This window comes from Melopsittacus undulatus, chromosome 17 (genome assembly GCF_012275295.1).
Source record: "Melopsittacus undulatus isolate bMelUnd1 chromosome 17, bMelUnd1.mat.Z, whole genome shotgun sequence".
NCBI classification, from domain to species: Eukaryota; Metazoa; Chordata; class Aves; order Psittaciformes; family Psittaculidae; genus Melopsittacus; species Melopsittacus undulatus.
In genome coordinates, this window is record NC_047543.1 from 3734275 (window position 1) to 3754936 (window position 20662).

A 20662-nucleotide genomic window follows, 5' to 3' on the forward strand; every position below is an offset into this window, starting at 1 on the left:
ATCGTGTGTATCCCCCACAGCGCTGGAGCCCCCTCCACTCTCCCTGGGTGGTTCCTTCCCCCCCGCACCCCCATCCGGTATCCATCGCACTCTTCCATGGACGAGGAGAAGGAGCAGGGCAATGGGATTTATGATGCGCGGCCCCTTTAAGAGCCCCCCCCCCCCCCCCCCCCCCCCCCCCCGCGCGGCGCGCGCACCCACTTTCTCCCCTTCCGCCTTCTGGAGACTTCAAAGAGTTCCAAGGCAGCGGAGGCCCCGCCCACCGCGGCCTCCCATTCGCTGGCGAGGGCAAGGGGCGTGGCCTGCGCGAAGGGCGTGGGGGGCCGAAGGGGCGTGGTCTGTACGAGGGGCGTGGCCTGAACGAGGGGGCGTGGCCTCCGCTCGGTCCCCGCCCGCCGCCGCCGCCGCCGCGCCCGGCCCAGCCCCGGGTAAAGTTTCCCCGCGAGCACATGACTCGCAATGGCCGCGGCCGCCGCTCGTTGAACCCCCCCCTCCGGTGCCCCCCCCCCCCGCTCCCCCATCGCCACCCCCCCGTGAGGCCGGGGCTCCCCCCCCCCCCCCGCCGCCGCCATGCAGCCGCCCCCGGGAGCCTCCCGGTGCTGAGGACCTCGGGGAAGTCTCCGGAGCAGGTAAAGGAACGGGCCCTGTGATCGCTCCGCGGGGGGGAGGGAGGATCCTGCCGCGGATCCGGCGCCGCCTCTGGGGATCCCCCTCCGCTTACTGGGGATCCCTCCCGGTGGGGGGGGGGATCCCTCCCGGTGGGGGGGGGGGGGATCCCGGTGCGTCCATCTCCCCCTCCCCCCGCTCGGCTGAGGCTGCCGTGAGCCGCGGAGCCGCAGCGCTGCCCCCGCCGCGGTTCCGGATCGTGGCTTTGCCCCCGTTTTCCCCGGCCCTGGCGGTGCTGGGTGCTCTCCGGTTACCGGTGCTGGGGTCCCCCCTCCGGGGGCCGGATCTCCCCCGGCGCCCTTGTGAGGGTTCGGGGTACCCCGCACCCCAGGGGGGGGTCCGGGGTCCCCTCCATAGAGCGCGGGGCTGGGGGATGCCCCCGGAATCGCCGAGCTCCCCCCGTCCCCGTTACCGGTGCGCGCAGCCACGTTCGCCCCCCCCCCCCCCTCAGCCGGGGCCGCTTCCCCTTTTCGGGGTGCCGGGGGGGGAAGCCGGGGCGCAGACGGCGGAGCCGGGGGGCGGGGGCGCAGGGGGCCGGGGTCCGGGGGGGCGGGAGCGGCGTCTGCGCCGTTTCCTGGCCGGCGGGCGGAGGAAGCCATCGCTCTCCGCGGCTGACAGGGCGCTGGCGCGGCGGCGGGGCCGGGGGGGCCGGGGGGGGGCCGGCGGCCGCCGCCGCACATACCGGGGGTGGCCCGGGGGTGGCGGAGCCCCGGAGGGGTCCTCCTGGAGCGGTGGTGGCGGTAATGGGGGGGAGCTGGGGCTGCCCCACCGCTTGTACCCCACTCTGCGACCCCGAAGATGGGGGGACCCTCGGGATGGGTAGCGGCGCCCCAAACCGGGGGGGGGGGGTCGGTGCAGAGCCCCCCTGCCCGCTGGAGCTGGGGTGTCCCCCAAATCTGTGCCTCTGACCTTTGACCTCGTTGGGTGGCAGGGGCTGTCCCACAGCCCAGTGGGTGCTGGGGGCACACGGGGGTGTCCCCACTCTGGTGCCCCTCTCCTGTCCCGCTCGGGGGTGCTGGGAGGCGCCGTTTGGCAGCTGTGGGTGCGGAGCCCTGACCGCAGCCTCGGAGCTGGGATTAGCGGGTGACGACTCCGTGGCTTAAGCAGCCCCACAGCCACCGCTGCCGGGCCATATGTCACCCGTGGGCCCCGCGCCCTGCCCTTCAGGGTGACCTTGCTTGGTGCGGGGACACCCACGGGTGCTGGCGCTGGGGATGCCAGTGGGTGCCTGGTACCCTCATCCACAACTTGCAGGCCCTTCCCAGTGACCCAGCTGCTGTGGGTGCGCACTGGGACAGTGGGGAGAGGGCAGTGCCCGATGCCTCATCCTGTGCTGTGCCTGCAGGGATGCCCGGCTGTCCTTGCACACCCGCTGTGTCCCTGGTGCCGGTGCTGTGAGCAGCGTTGTGGCCGGTGAGCCGGGGAGGGCCCGTGCCACCGCCTGCCCTGCGGCGCTGGGATTCACCAGCGCAGCGGCTCCGGCTCTATTTATAACCAGGAGGCTCTGGCATGTCAACGTGCCACATTCGGCTGCACCGGCCGTGGGCAGAGCGTGTCCTGGGCCACCAGTGCTGCCACTGGGGGTGCTCCTTTGCCTCTTCTGGGGTGCTGCTGCAGCACTTTATGGGGACTCTCAGCTGGGACTGTGGGCCCATGTTGTGGGTACCCCCATGCCATAGGGCTCCCCATGGCAGTGCCAGCCCCAGGCCTCGGGGGGAAGGGCTGCGGTGCTGGCATCACGGGGGGGTTCGATCATATCTGTGGTGACACATGTGCTGATTACAGAAAATGGGTTAATCTCCCTGCGGCCGGAGGCGGCTTAGCGGAGGGGGGGGGGAGCTCATGGCAGGGCCCGGTGAGGGGCCGCTATACCCGTCCTGGCCTGCACCGGCCCCCGGTTGCCAAGGCGGTGCCAGAGGACACGGTGATGGCACACGTCTGCGTGCCCTTGCGTAGCCAGCCTGGGTGCGAGGCAGCGGCGGTTTGGTTCCCCCCAGGTACCCCAGGTCCCATCCCTGCATGACCTGGTCCCGGAGCCAGGCCCCGGTGCCACCAGACCCGGTGTCCGGAGGTGTTGGCTGCCGCCCGCTGCTCTGTGCCACGCCAGCCGCGGGTGCCGTGTCCCGAGCGGCCCCATGCCGCGGGCGCAGCCGGCTGCACTTGTCTGCCGGCTGTCGCCGAGCCAGAAAGGGCTGTCTGGGGCCGCGCTGTTCCCGGCACGCCGTTCCCAGGGCGCCGGCTGCGCCGCATCCAGGGCTAAAAACAACTGGGGCTGCCTCGGCACAATCCTGCTGCTTCCCGGGATCCGAGGGAGCAGGATGGGGCAGGGAGCGGGACTGGGGCTTCCCTGGGCTCGTCCTGAGGATCGGGGTTGAGCCGGAGCCAGGGGTGTCCCCTCTGTGGGTACGGGTGGGGGTGATGGACACGGCTGGTGCTTTGGTTCTGCTGCGCCCAGGATGCAGCACCCACGGTGCAGAGCTGGTGCCGGTGGTAACGTGGCACGGCCGTGGCGGTGCCGTGCGGGGGGCTGTGGTGGGGGCCGGGCACCTGTTCCCGCAGAAGAATGGGGAGCGCGGTGGCGGGTGCGGGATGTGTAACCGGAGCATCGCGTTCCCGGAGTAACCGGAGCCGGCCTGGCCACAACAGGTGGAATTTCAGTTTGTGGCTCCCAGCCGGCAGCCGGACATGGGGGTGTCAGGGGCGAGGACCCACGGGGCGAGGGCTCACGCCATGGGGCCCCCGTGGGGTGTTGGCAAGGACTCCATCCCCACCGCAGTGTCGCTGTGCCCACGTGTGGGTTGATGCTGGTCCATAGGGCGCAGTGGCATCAGTGCTGCCCATGCAGTTCCTGGGGTCCACTTGAGCCCCAGATCCCCATGAGCGCGGCTGTGGCAGCCCCAGCTCCGGCACACGCAGTCTGTGCCGAGCGTGTGCCGCTGGCTCCGGCCCTGCAGCCAGGCTGGGGCATGATTCACGCCTGCCCGGGGACGTGAGAAACGTGACGGTGACTCACGGCTCAGATGCTTCGGGGATATGGGGTGGGGGTCTCTCTTGTGCGGCCCTGCCAGAGGACCCCGCACCCCCCGAATCACGGTGATAGAGCCGGGGGGGGCAGGGGGGGGTTGGGGGGCAGCCGGTCCTTGGCCTCGCGTGTGAGGCCGCCCCGGGCCAAGCGCTGACAGCAGCAAGGAAACCGCAGGCTTCGACCGCACAGCGGCTCCGCGGGCGCTTCCTGCCCTGCCCGGGAGGCTGCCGGAGCAGCGGGGCCACCGGGCTCCCCCCGGCACCGTGTGGTACCCAGAGCTCCAGGCCTGGGTGCCGCGGGGGTGCCTGGCACCGTGATGTGTCTGTGACCTGTTATGGTGAGGCTGGGGGATGTGGGCAGCAGCCCCGGGCAGGGCTGGGCTGGCAGGGGGCTGGGGTGATGGAGGCAGAGGAGTGGCAGGGCACAAGGGTGGCACAGGAGCATGGTGGTACAGGAGTGAAGTGGAGGTGTCTACGTTGGTACAGGAGCAGGGTGGCAGAGTTCGGGGTGGCAGAGTTTGGGGTGGCACAGGAGCAGGGTGGCACAGGAGCAGGGTGGCAGAGTTCGGGGTGGCACAGGAGCGGGGTGGCAGAGTTCGGGGTGCCCAGCATCCGTGGCAGCCAATCTGGGGGTGAACTGAAACCTGGCTGCCCAGGAACCGATAGCGGCGAGGGGAAGCTGCGGTCAGGAGCACGGTGCCCGCAAGCATGACAGGAAGGGTTTGGCCGCTGCCCTGCCAGGCACCTCCAGAGCAACCCCAGCCCCGCTTGTCCCCTCGGTGCCAGGGGGGGCCAGGGCGGTGTCCCCGCTCCCCGGAGTGTCACATCCGGGTGCTGGCGCTGCCATCGCCGTGTGCCCCGGCAGGAAGCGCGGCTGGGTTTGGTGCTGTGATGCGGGCACAGGGGCTGGGGGTGCTGCTGCACTGGGGGGGTGCGGTTCGCGGATGGGAGGTGCTGCTTGGCCCCCTCAGCAGGCAGGGCTGGGGGTGGCTGCTGTGGTTGGTACCGCAGCCCCGGTGTGATGCTGGGTGCTCTGTGGTCAGCGTTGGCTGTGCCAGGGGCTGTGCCTGAGGTTGGGCAATGAATCCAACCCGGGATCGCAGTGCTTTTGGAAGGGGTCTCCTGGAGGTCTTGTGCCAGTGCTGCCGGCCCTGTTGCGGTGTGCGCTCTGTTGGGGTCCATGGGTGAAAGCGGCTCTGGCAGCCGTGGTCGCCCCCAGCCGCGCTGCTGCCAGCCCTGGGAGCGCTCCCGTCCGTGTGTCCGTGTGTCCGTCCGCTCCCGGGGCCACCCCCGGCCTGGGCGGGAGGTTCCTCGGGGCTGGGATTTGGCCCGGGCCCCGCAGCGCTTTCCGCGGGGCTGGAACGCGGCGCTGGATTCCAGGAAGCTCCGGGGCCCGTCCGCTCCTGCCGGGGACTGGAGGAAAAGGCGCCGGGAAGGGCGAGCGTGGGCCCCTCTCGAGGGCTGCGCGGCCCCGGTTCGTGCTGCCGGTCTGGGGCTCTCCGGGAGTGGGACCTCATCGGCCGTACCCGGGACTCATGTTCGGGATGCCCGTGACACCTGGGCTGGGAGCAGCCATGTGCCAGGGTCTGCGCTGGCACAGGGGTCAGTGGGACCCAGACCCTCCTGCCCCTGTGGGGCATTGGGAAGGTCGGGGCCTGCAGCAGGTTTGGGGTGTCCGGTGCCGGCCTCGTTCGGTCCCAGGCTGGTGGTGAGCGGGGGGAGCCTGTTGAGTAATTGGGTCCCGTTGCGGCTGGCGCGGTGCCGGGTGAGCGCTTGGCACTGCCAGACATAAACAGTGCTTCCCACACCTCCATCCCCCCTGCTGCCCCCGGCCAGTGCGGTGTGGGGACCACTGCCTGGCTGGGGGCCATGGGCATCCCCCCATGAGCAGCCCCCACTATGTGTCCCTGCAATGCCATGTGCCAGGTCTGTCCCCTCCCTGGTGCCAAGCTTGGTCCAAGCAGATGATGCTGACCGGGTGTCCAGCGCTGTGCCCACTGGAATCCCACAGCATCATGTGCCTGGGGAGGATGTGACCCTCACCCCAATCATTGCTGGGTGCCTGCCCTTAGGGTGCTCCAGCGGGTGTCAATGGGTGGGAGCCGCGCTGGAGCTGCGGGTGCTGGTGTATGCTGGGAGGATGGGGGGCTCCCAGTTGGGTGCTGGTGGGGCGGGCAGGGCCGTGCCCGTCCCAGCCCCTCCCCAGCGCCTCGCCGGGCGGCCCAGCCTTGTTCCTCTGGATCCTTTTCCGCCTCCGCCAGGCCGGGAGCCAACACTCTCGGCAAATAAACAGCCCCCGCCGGGCCCCGCGCCAGGGCTTAAATAAACAGCCAGCCCGGATTGTGAAAGCCCCGTGCCCCCCCCTCGCCCCCCCGGACCTCGCTTCCCACCGCCGCCCCCCGGCCTGGCGCAGGGTCCCTGTCCCTGCCTTGGCGTGGGAGCTCCGGCATCGCCTGGCACACGGTGCAGGCTGCACCTCGATGGGCACAGCCCAGCCCTGTGGCAGAGCCTGAGCCCCCCCCCCTCATTCCTGCCCCATGACCAAGGTTGAGGCCCCTCACGCTCAGTGCATGTGTGGAGCAGAGGTGGAGGGGCCGTGGCCATGACAGCAGAGCCAGGGTGGAGCAGGGCCACTGTCCTCAGGGGACCCTGATGTGCTCGTCCATCCCATATCCCCCCCCAGGTTGGGGCAAGGGGAGCTGCCCCATGTGCCCCACTCCCAGGATAAGGCTGGGGGGAGCAGGCCTGGGTCCCTGGCATGAGGGGGTGCCCTATGGGCTTCAGTGTCCCCACACCATCCCCCCCATCACCCGCTAAACCCGGATTAGTGCCCTGCGCCTGCCTGTCCCGGTGTCATTAATCTGGGGGATTGTTGCTAATCCTATGGGGAGCACTGGGCTCGGCTCCTGCACCCTCCTGGGGCCGGGAGGGGACGTGGCCCTTGGGAATGGGGAAACTGAGGCACGGCTGCTGGGTGCCCATCACTGACCCCCTCTCTGTTCCCCCCACAGCACCGCAGGAGCCAGTGAGGACAGCACCGGGCAGCGGGTCCCTGTGGGCCCCATGCTCTGCAGCCCTGCACCCCGCGCCTGAGAGCCCCCCACCCTGCGGAGACCCCCCCTCGCCATGGCCAGCAACAGCAGCTCCTGCCCCACTCCTGGAGGGGGGCACCTCAATGGCTACCCCGTGCCCCCCTACGCCTTCTTCTTCCCCCACATGCTGGGGGGGCTCTCACCGCCCAGCACACTTGCTGGTATCCAGCACCAGCTGCCCGTCAGTGGATACAGCACCCCCTCTCCTGCCAGTGAGTACTGCGGCTCTTCGGGGGGCTATGGGGGGGCTGGTGGGACCCCCAGTGCTGGGGAGGGGTGTGAGGACCCCTGGGTGCTGGGATCTGTCCTCAGATTGGGATGCGGGTGCTGATCTCGTGGTGCTGCTCCAGTGATAATGGTCCATAACCAGCGCTGGGGTGGTGGCACCAGTGTGGGGGGGTCTCCCTGCTCACAGCCACTAATGGGAAGCTCTCTTTGGGGCACCAGCTCCTTCCAGGTGGGAGGGGAGTACCGGGTGCTTCTCCCTGCGTGTCCCCCGTTGGTGCTGCTGGGGAAGCTGAGGCACAGGCATGGGGGGGGGGGTGCGTGTGTGACTTCATTGCTGCTGTGCCTTTGTTAATGGCCGTGTGTCTACCCCGGCTGGGAGGGGGCCCTTGTCTGTCCCCAGCACCCCGAGGCCGGGCTGGACCGAGGGGTCTCGGCAGTGGCCAGGGAGGCCGATGCCGTGTGCCCATGGGGGCTCTTTGTTCGCCGGCGGCGTGGGGGCCGCGCTGGGGGAGGCGATGAAGGCAATCATCGCGTCTGCTCCTGATTCAATTTCCCCCTGACAGGGTCGTCCATCACGGCCCCGGTAATCACCGCCCCGCAGCGCCGGCAGCCGCGGGGGTGCTCCCGGCACCGCGGCCCGCAGCGTGCCTCAGTTTCCCTGCACCCCAATGGGTGCCATGGGGCAGCTGCCGGATGGGTGCCCTCGCCCGGTGCCATGGGTGCCGTGGGGCAGCTGCCGGATGGGTGCCCTCGCCCGGTGCCATGGGTGCCGTGGGGCAGCTGCCGGATGGGTGCCCTCGCCCGGTGCCATGGGTGCCCCGCGGCAGCCGCCGTCGGGGAGGCCGCCGTGGGTCGGGGTGTGGCGGGGCCCCCCCCACCCCATCCCTGGCCGCGGGGGACGGTGCAGGCCCGGGCAGGGCCGGCCTCGGGTGCTGTCCCCGCCGGAGCCGCCCCGGCGGCGGTGGGACCCAGTGGGACCAGTTCAGCGACTGGGAGTCGGCGGGTGGGGCCCCTCCCCCGCGCTGGCTCTGGGGCCATTCCCGACGCCTGGCATTGTGGGAACGGGATGGGGGCAGCTCTTCTGTCCCCCCGCATCAGTCTCCCCCCATGTCTGACAATGGGGCTGGTGGCCCCCGCGTGGGCTGTGCCTCAGTTTCCCCTTCGCTTTCCCTGGTGGGGAGCACGTTGCAGGGGGTGGGGGCTCTCTCTGTGCTCCCCCCATAGCACCCACCCAGCCTAATGGGTGTCGTGTTTGTGTAGGTCCTGCAGTGTTCGGGGGGTGTGGGCAGGATGCTCCTGCTTCTGGTGATGGGGCCAGGAGGAAACTGCTGGGATCCATGTCCCATCTGGGGGCTGGTGCAGTGCCCCCCCCTCCTGATGCGCCTCCATCCTCACCACCATCCCACCCTCACCAGATGTGCTGCAGCTGCGCAGCCCTCAGGCCTATCTGGCTGGGTCCTCCTGGGGGTGCAGATGCCCCCCCCCCGGTTTTGGCTGAGAGCTGTGCTGGGGCCGTGGGTGTAAGGATGGGGATCTGGTGGTCTTGGGGCTGCTGGTGCCGGATCCGGCTCCTGGGATGCCAGGGAATGGGATTGGCTGTATCCTGTGTGTGATGCTGGGGCTGCCCCAGGTGTGGATGCAGGGGGAGGCCGGTGGCACCCCTCAGCCTGCAGTGGGTGTCCCTGGGTGCCCTGGGACCCATTGTTATGGTCAGGGCTCCAGGCTATGGGTGCAGAGCATGGGGCACTCGTGGTGGATGTGGGACCTCTCCCCACTCACTGTGTGTGCAGCCATGCAAGGGGCTGTGCACATCCGTGTGTGTCCATGGCGCTGTGCGTGGGTGCTGCCAGCTGTGCCCACATGTGGCTGGGGTTATATGTGTGTACATGGGGTTCATACGTGTAACAAGCATGTGCAAGGCTGAGTGTGGAGGGGGGGGTGTGCAGGCGTGCTCAGCGCCCGCTGTGCCCATGTGTGCCCTGTGCCACATGTGCCATTGGGCTGCCTGTGCCCCCATGCACACATGGCGGGGTGTGTGGCGGTGATGGCTTTGGGTCTGGCTGTCCTGGGGGGTCCCCTTCCCTTGCCCACGGGGAGCTATGAGGGGTTCCCCCTGCCCTGGTTCCCAGGCCTGATGGCTGGAAATGGGCCCCCACCGTGGCCCCGTGCTCCGGGCCGGGGGGCCCCGGCTGTCACCCAACCCCCCCCCCGGCTCCGGTTTCCTCCTCCCGCAGCGGGCCCGTAATTAATTAATTTTTAAAAATTAATGAGCAAAACGTGCTCCCTGCAGCCGGGGGGGGGAGGGGAGGGGGGGGAGGGGGGGGCAGGGGGCCCCGCTCGGGGCTGGGGAGCCCCGGGGATGGGGTGCGGGGATGGGGACCCCTCGGCCGCCTCCCCATCTCCGCCGCCGGGGGAAGATTGATGAGGCCGCGCTGGGCGCAGGGCCCCCGGCCTGGGAAAGCCCATTAGAGCGGAGGTTCTCTATCACTGTCACGGGGGCCGGGGGGAGCCGGGAATTCGCCGCGCTCAAAAGGCGCTGAAGGGGATAAATGGGGTCTTTTGAAGTGGGCGGGTGAGCGGGGCCCCGAGGTGCCAGCACGGGGATGGGGGGGAAGGGGCTGGGGCCCTGCACCCAGAACCCCAGGCTGTGCTGGGTGGGTTTGTGGGGGCTGTGACCCGAAGCTGCCCATTGTGGGCACTGTGGTGTCCTCATGGGCTCTGTGGCCAAGGCTCCATCACGCTCATGGGAGCATCCTGTCTGTCCCCCATGAGTGGTGCCAGGAGGAAGCAGGGCTGGGGGGGGGGGGGGATGCTGCTAAGCGGGGAACCCCATTCTGGCACCTCCAGGCTGCCTGTTGGGCAGTGGGACACGGCATTAGGGTGTCCCTGTTGCCGTCGCGTGCGGGGTGCTCCCGTCACCCAGTTCCTCTTGGCTTCTGCGTTAAGGCTTTGGGCTGGTTTCTGCTTTATTTAATCTCTGTTTCTTCCTGTTCCTCCGGCATGGGACGGGAAGCGCTGCCCGGCGGGGCCTGCGTGCACGGCACAACCGGCCGGGCTGCGCGGTGCCCACCGGCCGCCGTCCCCTCCGTCGCAGCCACATTCTTTCCAGCGCTGGTAAATGAGTCAAAGCAGACATTTGTCATGTTCGCTGCAGGAAGTTGGAGGAGCGCTGGGCTTTTGTTCAGAAACCTGCTGGCTAAGCAAAGCCTTTGACTTTCTATTATTATTTAAACAGGCGCCACCGCTCTGCTTTGCACACATCCACACATGCACACATCCACACACATGCACACATCCACACATGCACACACACACACACACATGCACACACATCCACACATGCACACACATGCACACATGCAGACATCCACACACATGCAGACACACACATCCACACACATGCAGACATCCACACACATGCACACACACACACATGCACACACATCCACACATCCACACATCCACACACGCACACATCCACACATGCACACATCCACACACGCACACACACATATGTACACGTCCACACATCCACACACATCCACACACATGCACACATCCACACATGCACATATCCACACACACACACACGCCTCCCAGCCTTTTTCTTACTCATTTCTGTGTTTTCCTCCCCTTTTCCCCCTCTCTTTGGGGGGCCCCTTGCTGCTCACTTTGGGACCCATGGATGTGCTGAGTGCGGCCATGCCAGCGGGAGGGTGTCCTCAGTGTTGGGGTGTGTGTGTGCACTCTGCTCTGTGTGTGCATTCTGCTTGTCCATGTGTGTGTGCATGCTGCCATGCGTGCACACACGTGTGTGCATGCACATCTCATGCATGCTCTCTCCTTGCTGCGTGTGCAGGGTTGAGCTGCACACCCTGCCCATGGCAGGACCCCTGCTGGGGTTCACTGGGCTCTGCAGTGTCCTGAGCTCCCACTCTAAGGGCACCCCTCTGGTGGGCAGCGTGGGGCAGAGGTGGGCCCGCATTCACATGGCAAAGGCCACATGCACTGCTGCTGTGGTCCTTGGCATGGGTCTGGTCCTGTCTGGTGCAGAGAGTGGTGCTGAGCCCACCGTGATGCTGGTGTCACCGCTTTGAGGTGTCACCGCCAGTGGTGGCCTGTATGCACAGATGGGGAGGGATAAGTGTGGTGCTATGGGCCACATGCAAACGCACATCAGTGTGGACACACACAGACACGTGTTCGCGTGCTCAGCTGCTCCTGTGCCTGGTGCCATGCACATGTATGTGTGTGTAGAAGGGATGCACACGCATGCACACGGACAAACGCACCCCTTAGTGCCACAGTGCAGCACATGCATGCACAGGGGCTGCCCTATGTGCACACCCACAAACGCCCCCCTTAGTGCCCCAGCGCAGCGGGAGCACGCATGGGCCGCTCTGCAGTGGGGCTGCACATGTGAACACGCGTGTGCACACACACACACACAGCCCCGCTCCGCGGCCCCGGTGGTACCCGCACCCCCGGGGGTCAGCCCGAGGTGAGCCCTTCCGCCGGGTTCACCCGCAGTTCACCCGCATCCCATTAAGCAAATGAGCCGCGGCCGCCGGGCAGCCCCGGACCCTCCGGTCCCCCCCGGTCCCCGTGGCCGGTGCCGCCCGCCCCGTCCGGTCCCGTTCGGTGCCGGGGCGGCCCCGCGGCGCGGAGCGGGTTAAGGCTGTGGGGAGGCGGCGGGTGCCGGGAGGGACCGGGGCTGCCGGAGCCGCAGAGCCGGCGGGGCTGCGCCTTCCTCCCCTCCCCCTCCTCCTCCTCCTCCTCCGCCGCCGCCTGCCCGGGCGCGGAGCGGCGGGGCCGCGCTCCCGGCTCAGCCCCGGCGGGGCCATGGCAGCGCGGCGCGGGGGGCCCGGCTGCCCCGGGGGGGGGCACTGACCGCACCGGGGCCGCCCCCGCCGCCGGTCCGGGGGGAGCAGCGGCCCCGGGCCATGTACGAGGGCGCGGCGGTGGCGGGGCTGCCCCCCGGCCCCTTCCTGCGGATGGATCTCTACGGGCCGGGCCGGGGCTGTCTGGTGCCGGAGCGCGGCCCCCCCGAGCCCCGAGGGGTCCCCCGCCGCCCCCCGCCCTGGAGCAGCTCCGGCCGCTGTAGGTACCTGCGCCCCGGGGGGCGGCCGGGCCCTCACCGCCGCCTCTGGCCGGTGCTGGAGCCCGACCGGGCGGGAGGAGCGGCCTCGGAACGCGGCTCTGATCCGGGCCGGGGGGGTGGGAATGCGGGGATGGGTGCGGGGGGCTGGGGGCTTGCCCGGGGGTGCGGGGGCTGAGCGGGGCCTGGGGGCTGCTCCCGGGGGTGCTGATCTCGGGGGTGCTGATCCAGGGGGTGCTGGACACAGCCCCCGGCCCGAACCCCTGTTCCCCAGGCCCAGCTCCGGCACCGCCGCCAGCTCGGCCATGAACAACCCTTGGCCTATTTCGGTGAGCGTCGGGATGGGGCTGAGCCCAGCGCGGGGGGGGCTGGGGCCCTGTGGGTGCTCCTCGCACCCCCTTCCCATGAGCAGGATCTGCAGCGGTGCCAGCGCCAGCTCCAATGGGAATTCCGCTCCCTCCTGATAAGAGCTCCAACAAAATCCACTTAAAACGGAGCCGCCACTGCTGCTGCACGGGTGGGGGGGGGCAGCAGTGTGGGACCCCAACCACGGCCCTGGGGGCGTCAGGGTGACCCCTGGGCTGGGGTGTCCTGGGTGCTGATGTGTGGTCCAGGCAGCCCCACTGGTGCTGGGGGGGGGTGAGAGCCCCGTGTCACCCTGGGGGTCCCCTCTGTCCTCAGGACAGGGTGCAGAGGATGTGTGGGTGCCTCTGCTGGGCGCAGGCAGTGCACCCTGAGCTGCCACTCTATGGGGGACCTGGGGCCCTGCTCTGCTTTTGGGGGGCCCCCATAACATGTTGCCGGCCTGGCCTGATGCCCATGGGCAGGAATAGCAGCCCAGGAATGGTCCTTTTGGGCTTTATGGGACAGGCCCCATGGTAACGGCTGCATGAGCCTTCAGTGGGGTGCACGGGGCCGGGGGGGGCGGTTCTCCCTTCTCTGGTGCTGGGGGTTTGAGTGTGGCCATGGCCCCGGTCCTGCTCCTGCATTGTCTCTGCTCCTTCCCTCTGGCACAGAGCACGGCCAAGGGGTCTTTGTCTGCAGCTGGGGAGGGCGCAGGGGCTCCCCTGCCTCTGCGGGGGCTGCGTGGCCCCCCCCCCCCATCCCATTGCGGTCGTGCTGTCCCAAACGGGGTATCTGGGGGCCACTGTGTCCCCTTTGTGTGCCCCATCCTGGACAAGGGGTGACCTGTCCTGAGCCCCATCCCCGTGGGTTGCTGCTCCCATTGGAAGTGTGGCCCTGGTGCCATGGGGAGGGCCAGGGCACCTCCGGGCGCTGGTCACAGTGACCGCGACCCAATGGCAGGCGCTGGCAGCTCTCCTTGGCTCTGTGCCCCGCTCCTGATGTCACACCGCGGTGCTGTGTCCCCAGCCCGCGGCGAGGTGCAGGGTGACCGCACCGTGCCTCAGTTTCCCCATAGCAGTGGCTGTGCTGGCCCCGAGGTGCTGCCTCACTGACACATGGGGAAGAGCTGCTCCTCAGGGAGCCTGTACTGAGGCCTGGGAATGCTGTGGTTGGGGAAACTGAGGCATGAGGGCAGTGGAGGAGCCCGCTGAGGTGATGGGCATCCTGTGCCAGTGTGGGTCCGTGTGATGCAGGGGCGTTTGTGGGGTGCTGTGGGGGTCTTGGGGGGTCCATGGTGTTGGGTTGTGCGTTGGCACAGGGTGGCTCCGCTGTCACCCTGAGCTCATTGTGGCATGAGTCAGGGTGATGGGGACCCTAAGCTCTGATGCTGGTGGGGGGCAGGGCCTCCATCTGCAGGGCAGGATGTGCTGTGGGGACCAGATGGGGTGGCAGTGCCCAGTGGCACCCCATGCCCTGCAGCACCCACAGCTCAGGGCTCCCAGGGCCCTCTTCCCACCCATCGCTCACTCCCAGAGGGAATGTACAATCCTCACCCATAGGACAGCCCTGGGCGGGCACCCACCCTCCTTTGGGTGCAGTGGACCCCCCGAAGCCCCTTTGCCCCTCATCCCGCTGCTCTTGCAGCCTGGCTCCCATCCTGGCTCCCATTGCGGTTGCTGGGAGCAGCCCTGACTCCCGGTGTCCCCCCAGGCCCTGGCACATGGCGCTGGCCCCGCGGGTGCTTTCCCACGCCAGGGTGGGGGTGCGGGTGCTGGGGTGCCCCGGGGTCCCCTCGGTGTGGGCAGGAAGCAGCCGGCGGGGCCGCGGGCAGGGGGGATGCAGCCGGAGCCGCAGCATCTGGTCTGCAGCTGGGCTCTGCTTCCTCAATGGGGGGGGCCGGAGCCTGGGCCCCTCCTGTTCCATAGGAGATGGGGGAAGGGAGGGAGCCTGGACACGGGGTTCCCCGTGTCCCCAGATGACGTTTGCACCCATCCTGGTGGCTCAGCACCTTTGGGTGCTGCTGAGGGGCACCCAGGTCTGATGCCACCACGAGGGGCTCCTGGCGATGCAGGCGGCTGTGCCCGCAGCCGCATCTCCTCGCTGGTGGCACCATGGCAGGGGATTCCCATGGTGCTGGTGGCGTGCGCTGGCCGGGGGGGGGGGGAACCGGCTCCCTTCCCCCTCCCGTCTCCCCCGCACCCAGCACAGCACAATCCTCTCAGATCTGCATCTCCACCAGGAAGTTCTTAAATTATATAAAAGAGGCGATAAATTATAGACGACGTTGGCTCCGTCACTTTAATGGCTCCGCTCCCTCGAGTGGCAGCAGTGATTTATGCACTGACGCCTGGGAAGCTCTGCCCGGATCCCACCCCACGTCCTCATAAACCACCCCGCACACTCCCATCCCACCCCGCACACTCCATCCCACCCTACACACTCCATCCCACCCTGCACACTCCATCCCACCCCGCACACTCCATCCCACCCTGCACACTCCATCCCACCCTGCACGCTCCATCCCACCCTGCACACTCCATCCCACCCTGCACACTCCATCCCACCCCGCACGCTCCCATCCCACCCCGCACACTCCATCCCACCCCACACGCTCCATCCCACCCCGCACGCTCCATCCCACCCCGCACGCTCCATCCCACCCCGCACACTCCATCCCACCCCGCACACTCCATCCCACCCCGCACGCTCCCATCCCACCCCACACACTCCATCCCACCCCGCACGCTCCCATCCCACCCCGCACGCTCCCATCCCACCCCGCACACTCCATCCCACCCCGCACACTCCATCCCACCCCGCACACTCCATCCCACCCCGCACTCTCCATCCCACCCCGCACTCTCCATCCCACCCCGTACACTCCATCCCACCCCGCACACTCCATCCCACCCCGCACACTCCATCCCACCCCGCACTCTCCATCCCACCCCGCACTCTCCATCCCACCCCGTACACTCCATCCCACCCCGCACGCTCCCATCCCACCCCGCACGCTCCCATCCCACCCCGCACACTCCATCCCACCCCGCACACTCCATCCCACCCCGCACTCTCCATCCCACCCCGTACACTCCATCCCACCCCGCACGCTCCATCCCACCCCGCACGCTCCATCCCACCCCACACGCTCCATCCCTACCCTGCAGCACTCGCCCCCATGCTGCACGCTCACCATCCCTGTCGTGACAAAGCCTCATGGGTGGCTTTGTCCCCATTGCCCCCATCCCAGAGCCCCTTCCGCACCCATGGCAGTGGCACAGCCGGGCTGGGGACCCCCAAACCCTCATCCATCACCCCTGCAAGCCCCACCGCCTGCATAGGGCCCCTCCTTGGCTCAGCACCAGGGTGGGTGCCCTTGGCCAGGGCCTCTCCCTGGTGTGGCTCCTTTTGGGGGGCCATTCTGGGGCCTTTTTTGGGGCACAGGGGATGGGGGGGGACGGGACCTGGGCTCCCCCGTAGGGCCCAGCCTTTAATATCCTGTTTGACTGGTTCGCTTGGCTCTGCTGCAGAAAAACATGAGCAAACATCCCGGAGCGGCCGGGGAGCTCTTAACCCCTGCCTGGCTGCACCCTACATTGGAGGCCGGCACCCCAAAGTGCTCTGGGCTTCTCCTGGGCTTGGGTACCTCCAGGCAGTGCTGGGGGGCAGTGGAGCACAGGGGTAGCCTGGGATGGGCACATCCCATGGGATTTTGGTGTGCTGGGGGGGGGGGCAGGCACATCCTACATGGTTTTGGGGCACGGGGGTGCCCCTAACCATGGTGCACCAGGGGCTGTGCACACGGTGCCTGCACATGGGAGTGGGCGGCAGCAGCCCCCCCCCCCATTGCAGGGCTGCACGGGGGCTCCTGGGATCCCACATCCCAGCTTTTTTCTTTCCTTTTTTCTATTTTTTCCCCTTTTTATGATGTTTTTGTCTCTCTCGAGCTCACGTCATCCCCGTGGCCTGGAAATGTCAGGTTGCATCTTCCCAGCTCGTGTCCTCTCCCTGCTGGCCCCGTGCGACCTCGGCCCCACGGCCGGGTGGGCTGCACAGGTCACCGCAACCGGGGACCAGCCCTGGTGCTGCTGGGGGGTGTGGGATGGGGTTGGGTGTCCCCATGGGGCCTATGGGGGGGGTTCCATGTCCTGAATGCTGTCACCTTCCCTGCAGCCGTGGAGACGCAGAGCACCAGCTCGGAGGAGATCGTGCCCAGCCCACCCTCACCCCCTCCCCTGCCCCGCATCTACAAACCCTGCTTCGTCTGCCAGGACAAGTCCTCTGGGTACCACTATGGGGTGAGCGCCTGCGAGGGCTGCAAGGTGAGAGCTGCTGCCGTCCCCGTGGGTCAGGGGAGTCCCCGTGGGTCAGGGGAGTCCCCATGGGTCCCTGTGCTGGGTGCTGATTGGGGTGTTTGTGTCCCCCCCAGGGCTTCTTCCGCCGCAGCATCCAGAAGAACATGGTGTACACGTGTCACCGGGACAAGAACTGCATCATCAACAAGGTGACGCGCAACCGGTGCCAGTACTGCCGCCTCCAGAAGTGCTTCGAAGTCGGCATGTCCAAGGAGTGTGAGTGAGGACAGGGATGGGATGGGGAGCATCCAGCCTGGGTCCATGGGCCATCCCAGCAGCTCCCACCATGTGCCCAGGGAGGCCCTGGGCGGGGGAAGATGGGGGACCCCTGGGTTTGTGTCACATCCCCACGGTTGCCCAGGCAACGTGTGATGGATGATGTCAGAGATAAATGATGCTGATGGGGCCTCCTGGTGTCTGATGCCAGTTGTCATGGTGCCCGGCGGTGCCCCGCGGGGCCGCACCACTGGGGTGGGTGACGGGGGGCAATGGATGCTATGGTGGGGGGGACACCTCAGCATCCCAGACCCTGCAGCTCAGGGAGGGGGTCCAGGCCTGCAGAGGTTGATCCCTGCTGGATGTGGGGCTGCTCCCGCTGCTTCCTCCACACTCCCCCACAGTGAGTGTGATGCCTCAGCTGCCATTTTCTGTCTCTGATGCCTCCCTCCTCTGTATCAGTTTGGTAGAGCAGAGCTGAGCACTGTCCCCATAGCAAGGGATGGGTTGTTGTGTCCCCCCCGGGGCACAGTCATCCCTCATTGCCTCCTAATGCCTTCAGGGGCTTATTTAAAGGAATGCTGTGCAGGGCTGGATGTTTGTCACTGGCGGTGGGGGGGCTTGATCCAGAGTGTGTTGGTGCTGAGCCCCTCCTCGGGCAGGGACTGGTGGCCATGGGGCTGGTGACACTGACCCCGCTGTCCCTGCAGCCGTCCGCAATGACCGGAACAAGAAGAAGAAGGATGTGCCCAAGCCGGAGTGCTCGGAGAGCTACACCATCACACCCGAGGTGGAGGAGCTGGTGGAGAAGGTGCGCAAAGCCCACCAGGACACGTTCCCTGCGCTCTGCCAGCTCGGCAAATACACTACGGTGAGTTGGTGATGGGCCGGGGGGGTCCTGGGGGCTGCAGCCGCCTCTGCAGTGCCCTCATCCCCTGCCTTGCGCCGCAGAACAACAGCTCGGAGCAGAGGGTGTCCCTGGACATCGACCTGTGGGACAAGTTCAGTGAGTTGTCCACCAAGTGCATCATCAAGACGGTGGAGTTTGCCAAGCAGCTCCCCGGCTTCACCACGCTCACCATCGCCGACCAGATCACCCTCCTCAAAGCCGCCTGCCTCGATATCCTGGTGAGCGCCGGGAGCGGGATGGGGACGGGGATGGGATGGGGACAGGGATGGGATGGGGATGGGGAAGGGATGGGGACGGGGATGGGGACAGGGATGGGATGGGGACGGCAGCTGAGCCCCCAGCCCTCGCTCACCCCCAGATCCTGCGGATCTGCACGCGCTACACCCCGGAGCAGGACACCATGACCTTCTCGGATGGGCTGACCCTGAACCGCACCCAGATGCACAACGCTGGGTTCGGGCCCCTCACGGACCTGGTGTTCGCCTTCGCCAACCAGCTGCTGCCACTGGAGATGGACGACGCCGAGACGGGACTGCTCAGCGCCATCTGCCTCATCTGCGGAGGTGAGGGCCAGGACATGGGATGCAGGGATGGGGATGCAGGGATGGGGATGCAGGGATGGGGGTGCAGGGATGGGGATGCAGGGATGGGGGTTCAGGGATGGGGGATGCAGGGATGGGGGCTCAGGATGAGGCATGCAGGGATGGGGGATGCAGGGATGGGGGTTCAGGGATGGGGGATGCAGGGATGGGGGTTCAGGATGAGGCATGCAGGGATAGGGGATGCAGGGATGGGGGTTCAGGGATAGGGGATGCAGGGATGGGGGTTCAGGGATGGGGGATGCAGGGATGGGGGTTCAGGATGAGGCATGCAGGGATGGGGGATGCAGGGATGGGGGATGCAGGGATGGGGGATGCAGGGATGGTCACCCTGCCGATCATCCTGGCTGCCCATCATCCATCCCTAAATGGTTCATCAAGAAGACCTCAAATGTTGGCCTTCACCATGGCACAGCCATTGCAGTGACTCTGGAGCTGGGCAGTATCCCCACCATGGGAATGATGGGATGTGTGCTTCCCCACCCCCCATAAAAACCGTGTCCCCCTCTTGTTCCTCAGACCGCCAGGACCTGGAGCAGCCTGAGAGGGTGGACAAGCTGCAGGAGCCGCTGCTGGAGGCGCTCAAGGTGTACGTGAGGAAGAGGAGGCCCAACAGGCCCCACATGTTCCCCAAGATGCTCATGAAGATCACGGATCTCCGCAGCATCAGCGCCAAGGGTGAGGGCTGGAGACAGGGGCTGCAGCTCCATGTGCTAGGGAAGCATCCCCTTGAGTCACTGGGGGGGGGTGTTACCAGTTGGGAGGTGCCGGTTTGGGGGTGCCGGTTTTGGGGTGCTGGTTTGGGGGTGCTGGTTTGGGGATGCCGTCACCCCCCTGCTGACCCCAACCCTTCCCGCAGGTGCCGAGCGGGTGATCACACTCAAGATGGAGATCCCGGGATCGATGCCGCCGCTCATCCAGGAGATGCTGGAGAACTCGGAGGGCATGGACACGCTGGGGGGGCAGTCGGGCGGCCCCCGCACAGGCAGCCTGGGCCCCCCCCCGGGCAGCTGCAGCCCCAGCCTCTCGCCCAGCTCCAACCGCAGCAGTCCGGCCACGCAGTCACCGTGACCTGCGCCCGGCGCGCACCAGGACAGAGCCCGGCACCGCCGGCATGCAGCGAGGGGGGGGCGCACCCGGCACCGCAGCCACAGCCCCCCCATTGCCCGGGGTGGACTCCTTGGGGAGCCCCCGGTCTCCCCCCCCCCCGGCCCCGGGCACAGCGCGTTGGTTGAGTCACATTTCAGGGGCGCGGGGACCCGTGGGGACCCCCCCCCGGCCCCACCAGCACCAGCACCCATGGGATCGCGACCACCGAGGCACCAATCCCCCCCCCCCCCAGCCCTCCCAGCCCAATCCCAGCCATGTGCGGGGGGGGGGACGGGACCCAGGCAGACCCCGCCCGCCGAGGAAGCAGAGTCATTTAAAAGAGAAGAGAAAGCAAAGTATATATATATAAATATCTATAAATATCTATAAATACGTTTTAAAACCTTTGTAAAAGTTTGGAGGGGTTTTTAGGCCTGTGCAGGTGGAGGGGGCCCGGTGGGTGCTGCCCGGGGGGGTGGGGACGGGATGGGGGTGGGGGAGGGAGGGGTGGGGGAGGGGTGCACAGTTTATTATTATTAAATCTCTCTCTTTTTTTTGGCTGTTGTTGAGGTTTTAGTGGGTTTAGAGCTGGGGGCACCAGGCAGGCCCTGCCCCGGCCCCCCCCCAGGGAGGGTGGGGGCTGCGGTGCCAACCCGGCCTCACGGGCACGGGGGGATGGGGAGGGGGGAGGGGAGGGGGAGGCTGGCTCCAGAATAAAGTTTATTTATTCTAGTGCCTGACTCGTTCTTGATGTGGGGGTTTGGGGGGGGGGGGGGCATGTTCGGGGCTGCAGCACCCCAAATACCTGGACTTTGCTGATGGTGGCATCCTGGGATCCCCCCTTGCCCTCATCTCCATGGGGCAGAACCCTTTAGGGGCTCCCCAGCCTTTCCCATTGCTGATGCTGTGGTTGTGTCCCCATGTGCCAGGAGCCAGCCCTGTCCTGCAGATGCGTTTGTGCTGTCCCCAGCCCAGGGTGGGGGACAGCCCCGGGGGGGGGGGGGGGGCAGCAGGGATGGGACCTGTTTGCTTTCCGTTTG

General features: G+C 67.5%; 1 protein-coding gene across 2 annotated transcripts; it reads left to right on the forward strand.

Annotated features, from left to right (window-relative positions):
* Positions 1 to 565: 565 nt before the first annotated feature.
* On the forward strand, positions 566 to 20029 carry RARA (retinoic acid receptor alpha). 2 transcript variants are annotated; one of them, XM_034070148.1, is made up of 9 exons: positions 566 to 629; positions 6702 to 6994; positions 16627 to 16775; positions 16883 to 17024; positions 17735 to 17895; positions 17976 to 18152; positions 18293 to 18497; positions 19053 to 19211; positions 19393 to 20029. In XM_034070148.1, exons 2-9 carry the CDS (start codon positions 6817 to 6819, stop codon positions 19602 to 19604), a joined length of 1383 nt encoding a protein of 460 aa, XP_033926039.1. In that variant the 5' UTR covers positions 566 to 629; positions 6702 to 6816; the 3' UTR covers positions 19605 to 20029. The 2 variants fall into 2 exon arrangements, with proteins under 2 accessions (XP_033926039.1, XP_033926040.1); XM_034070149.1 differs by lacking the exons at positions 566 to 629; positions 6702 to 6994 and adding an exon at positions 11923 to 12110.
* The last annotated feature ends 633 nt before the right edge of the window (positions 20030 to 20662 follow it).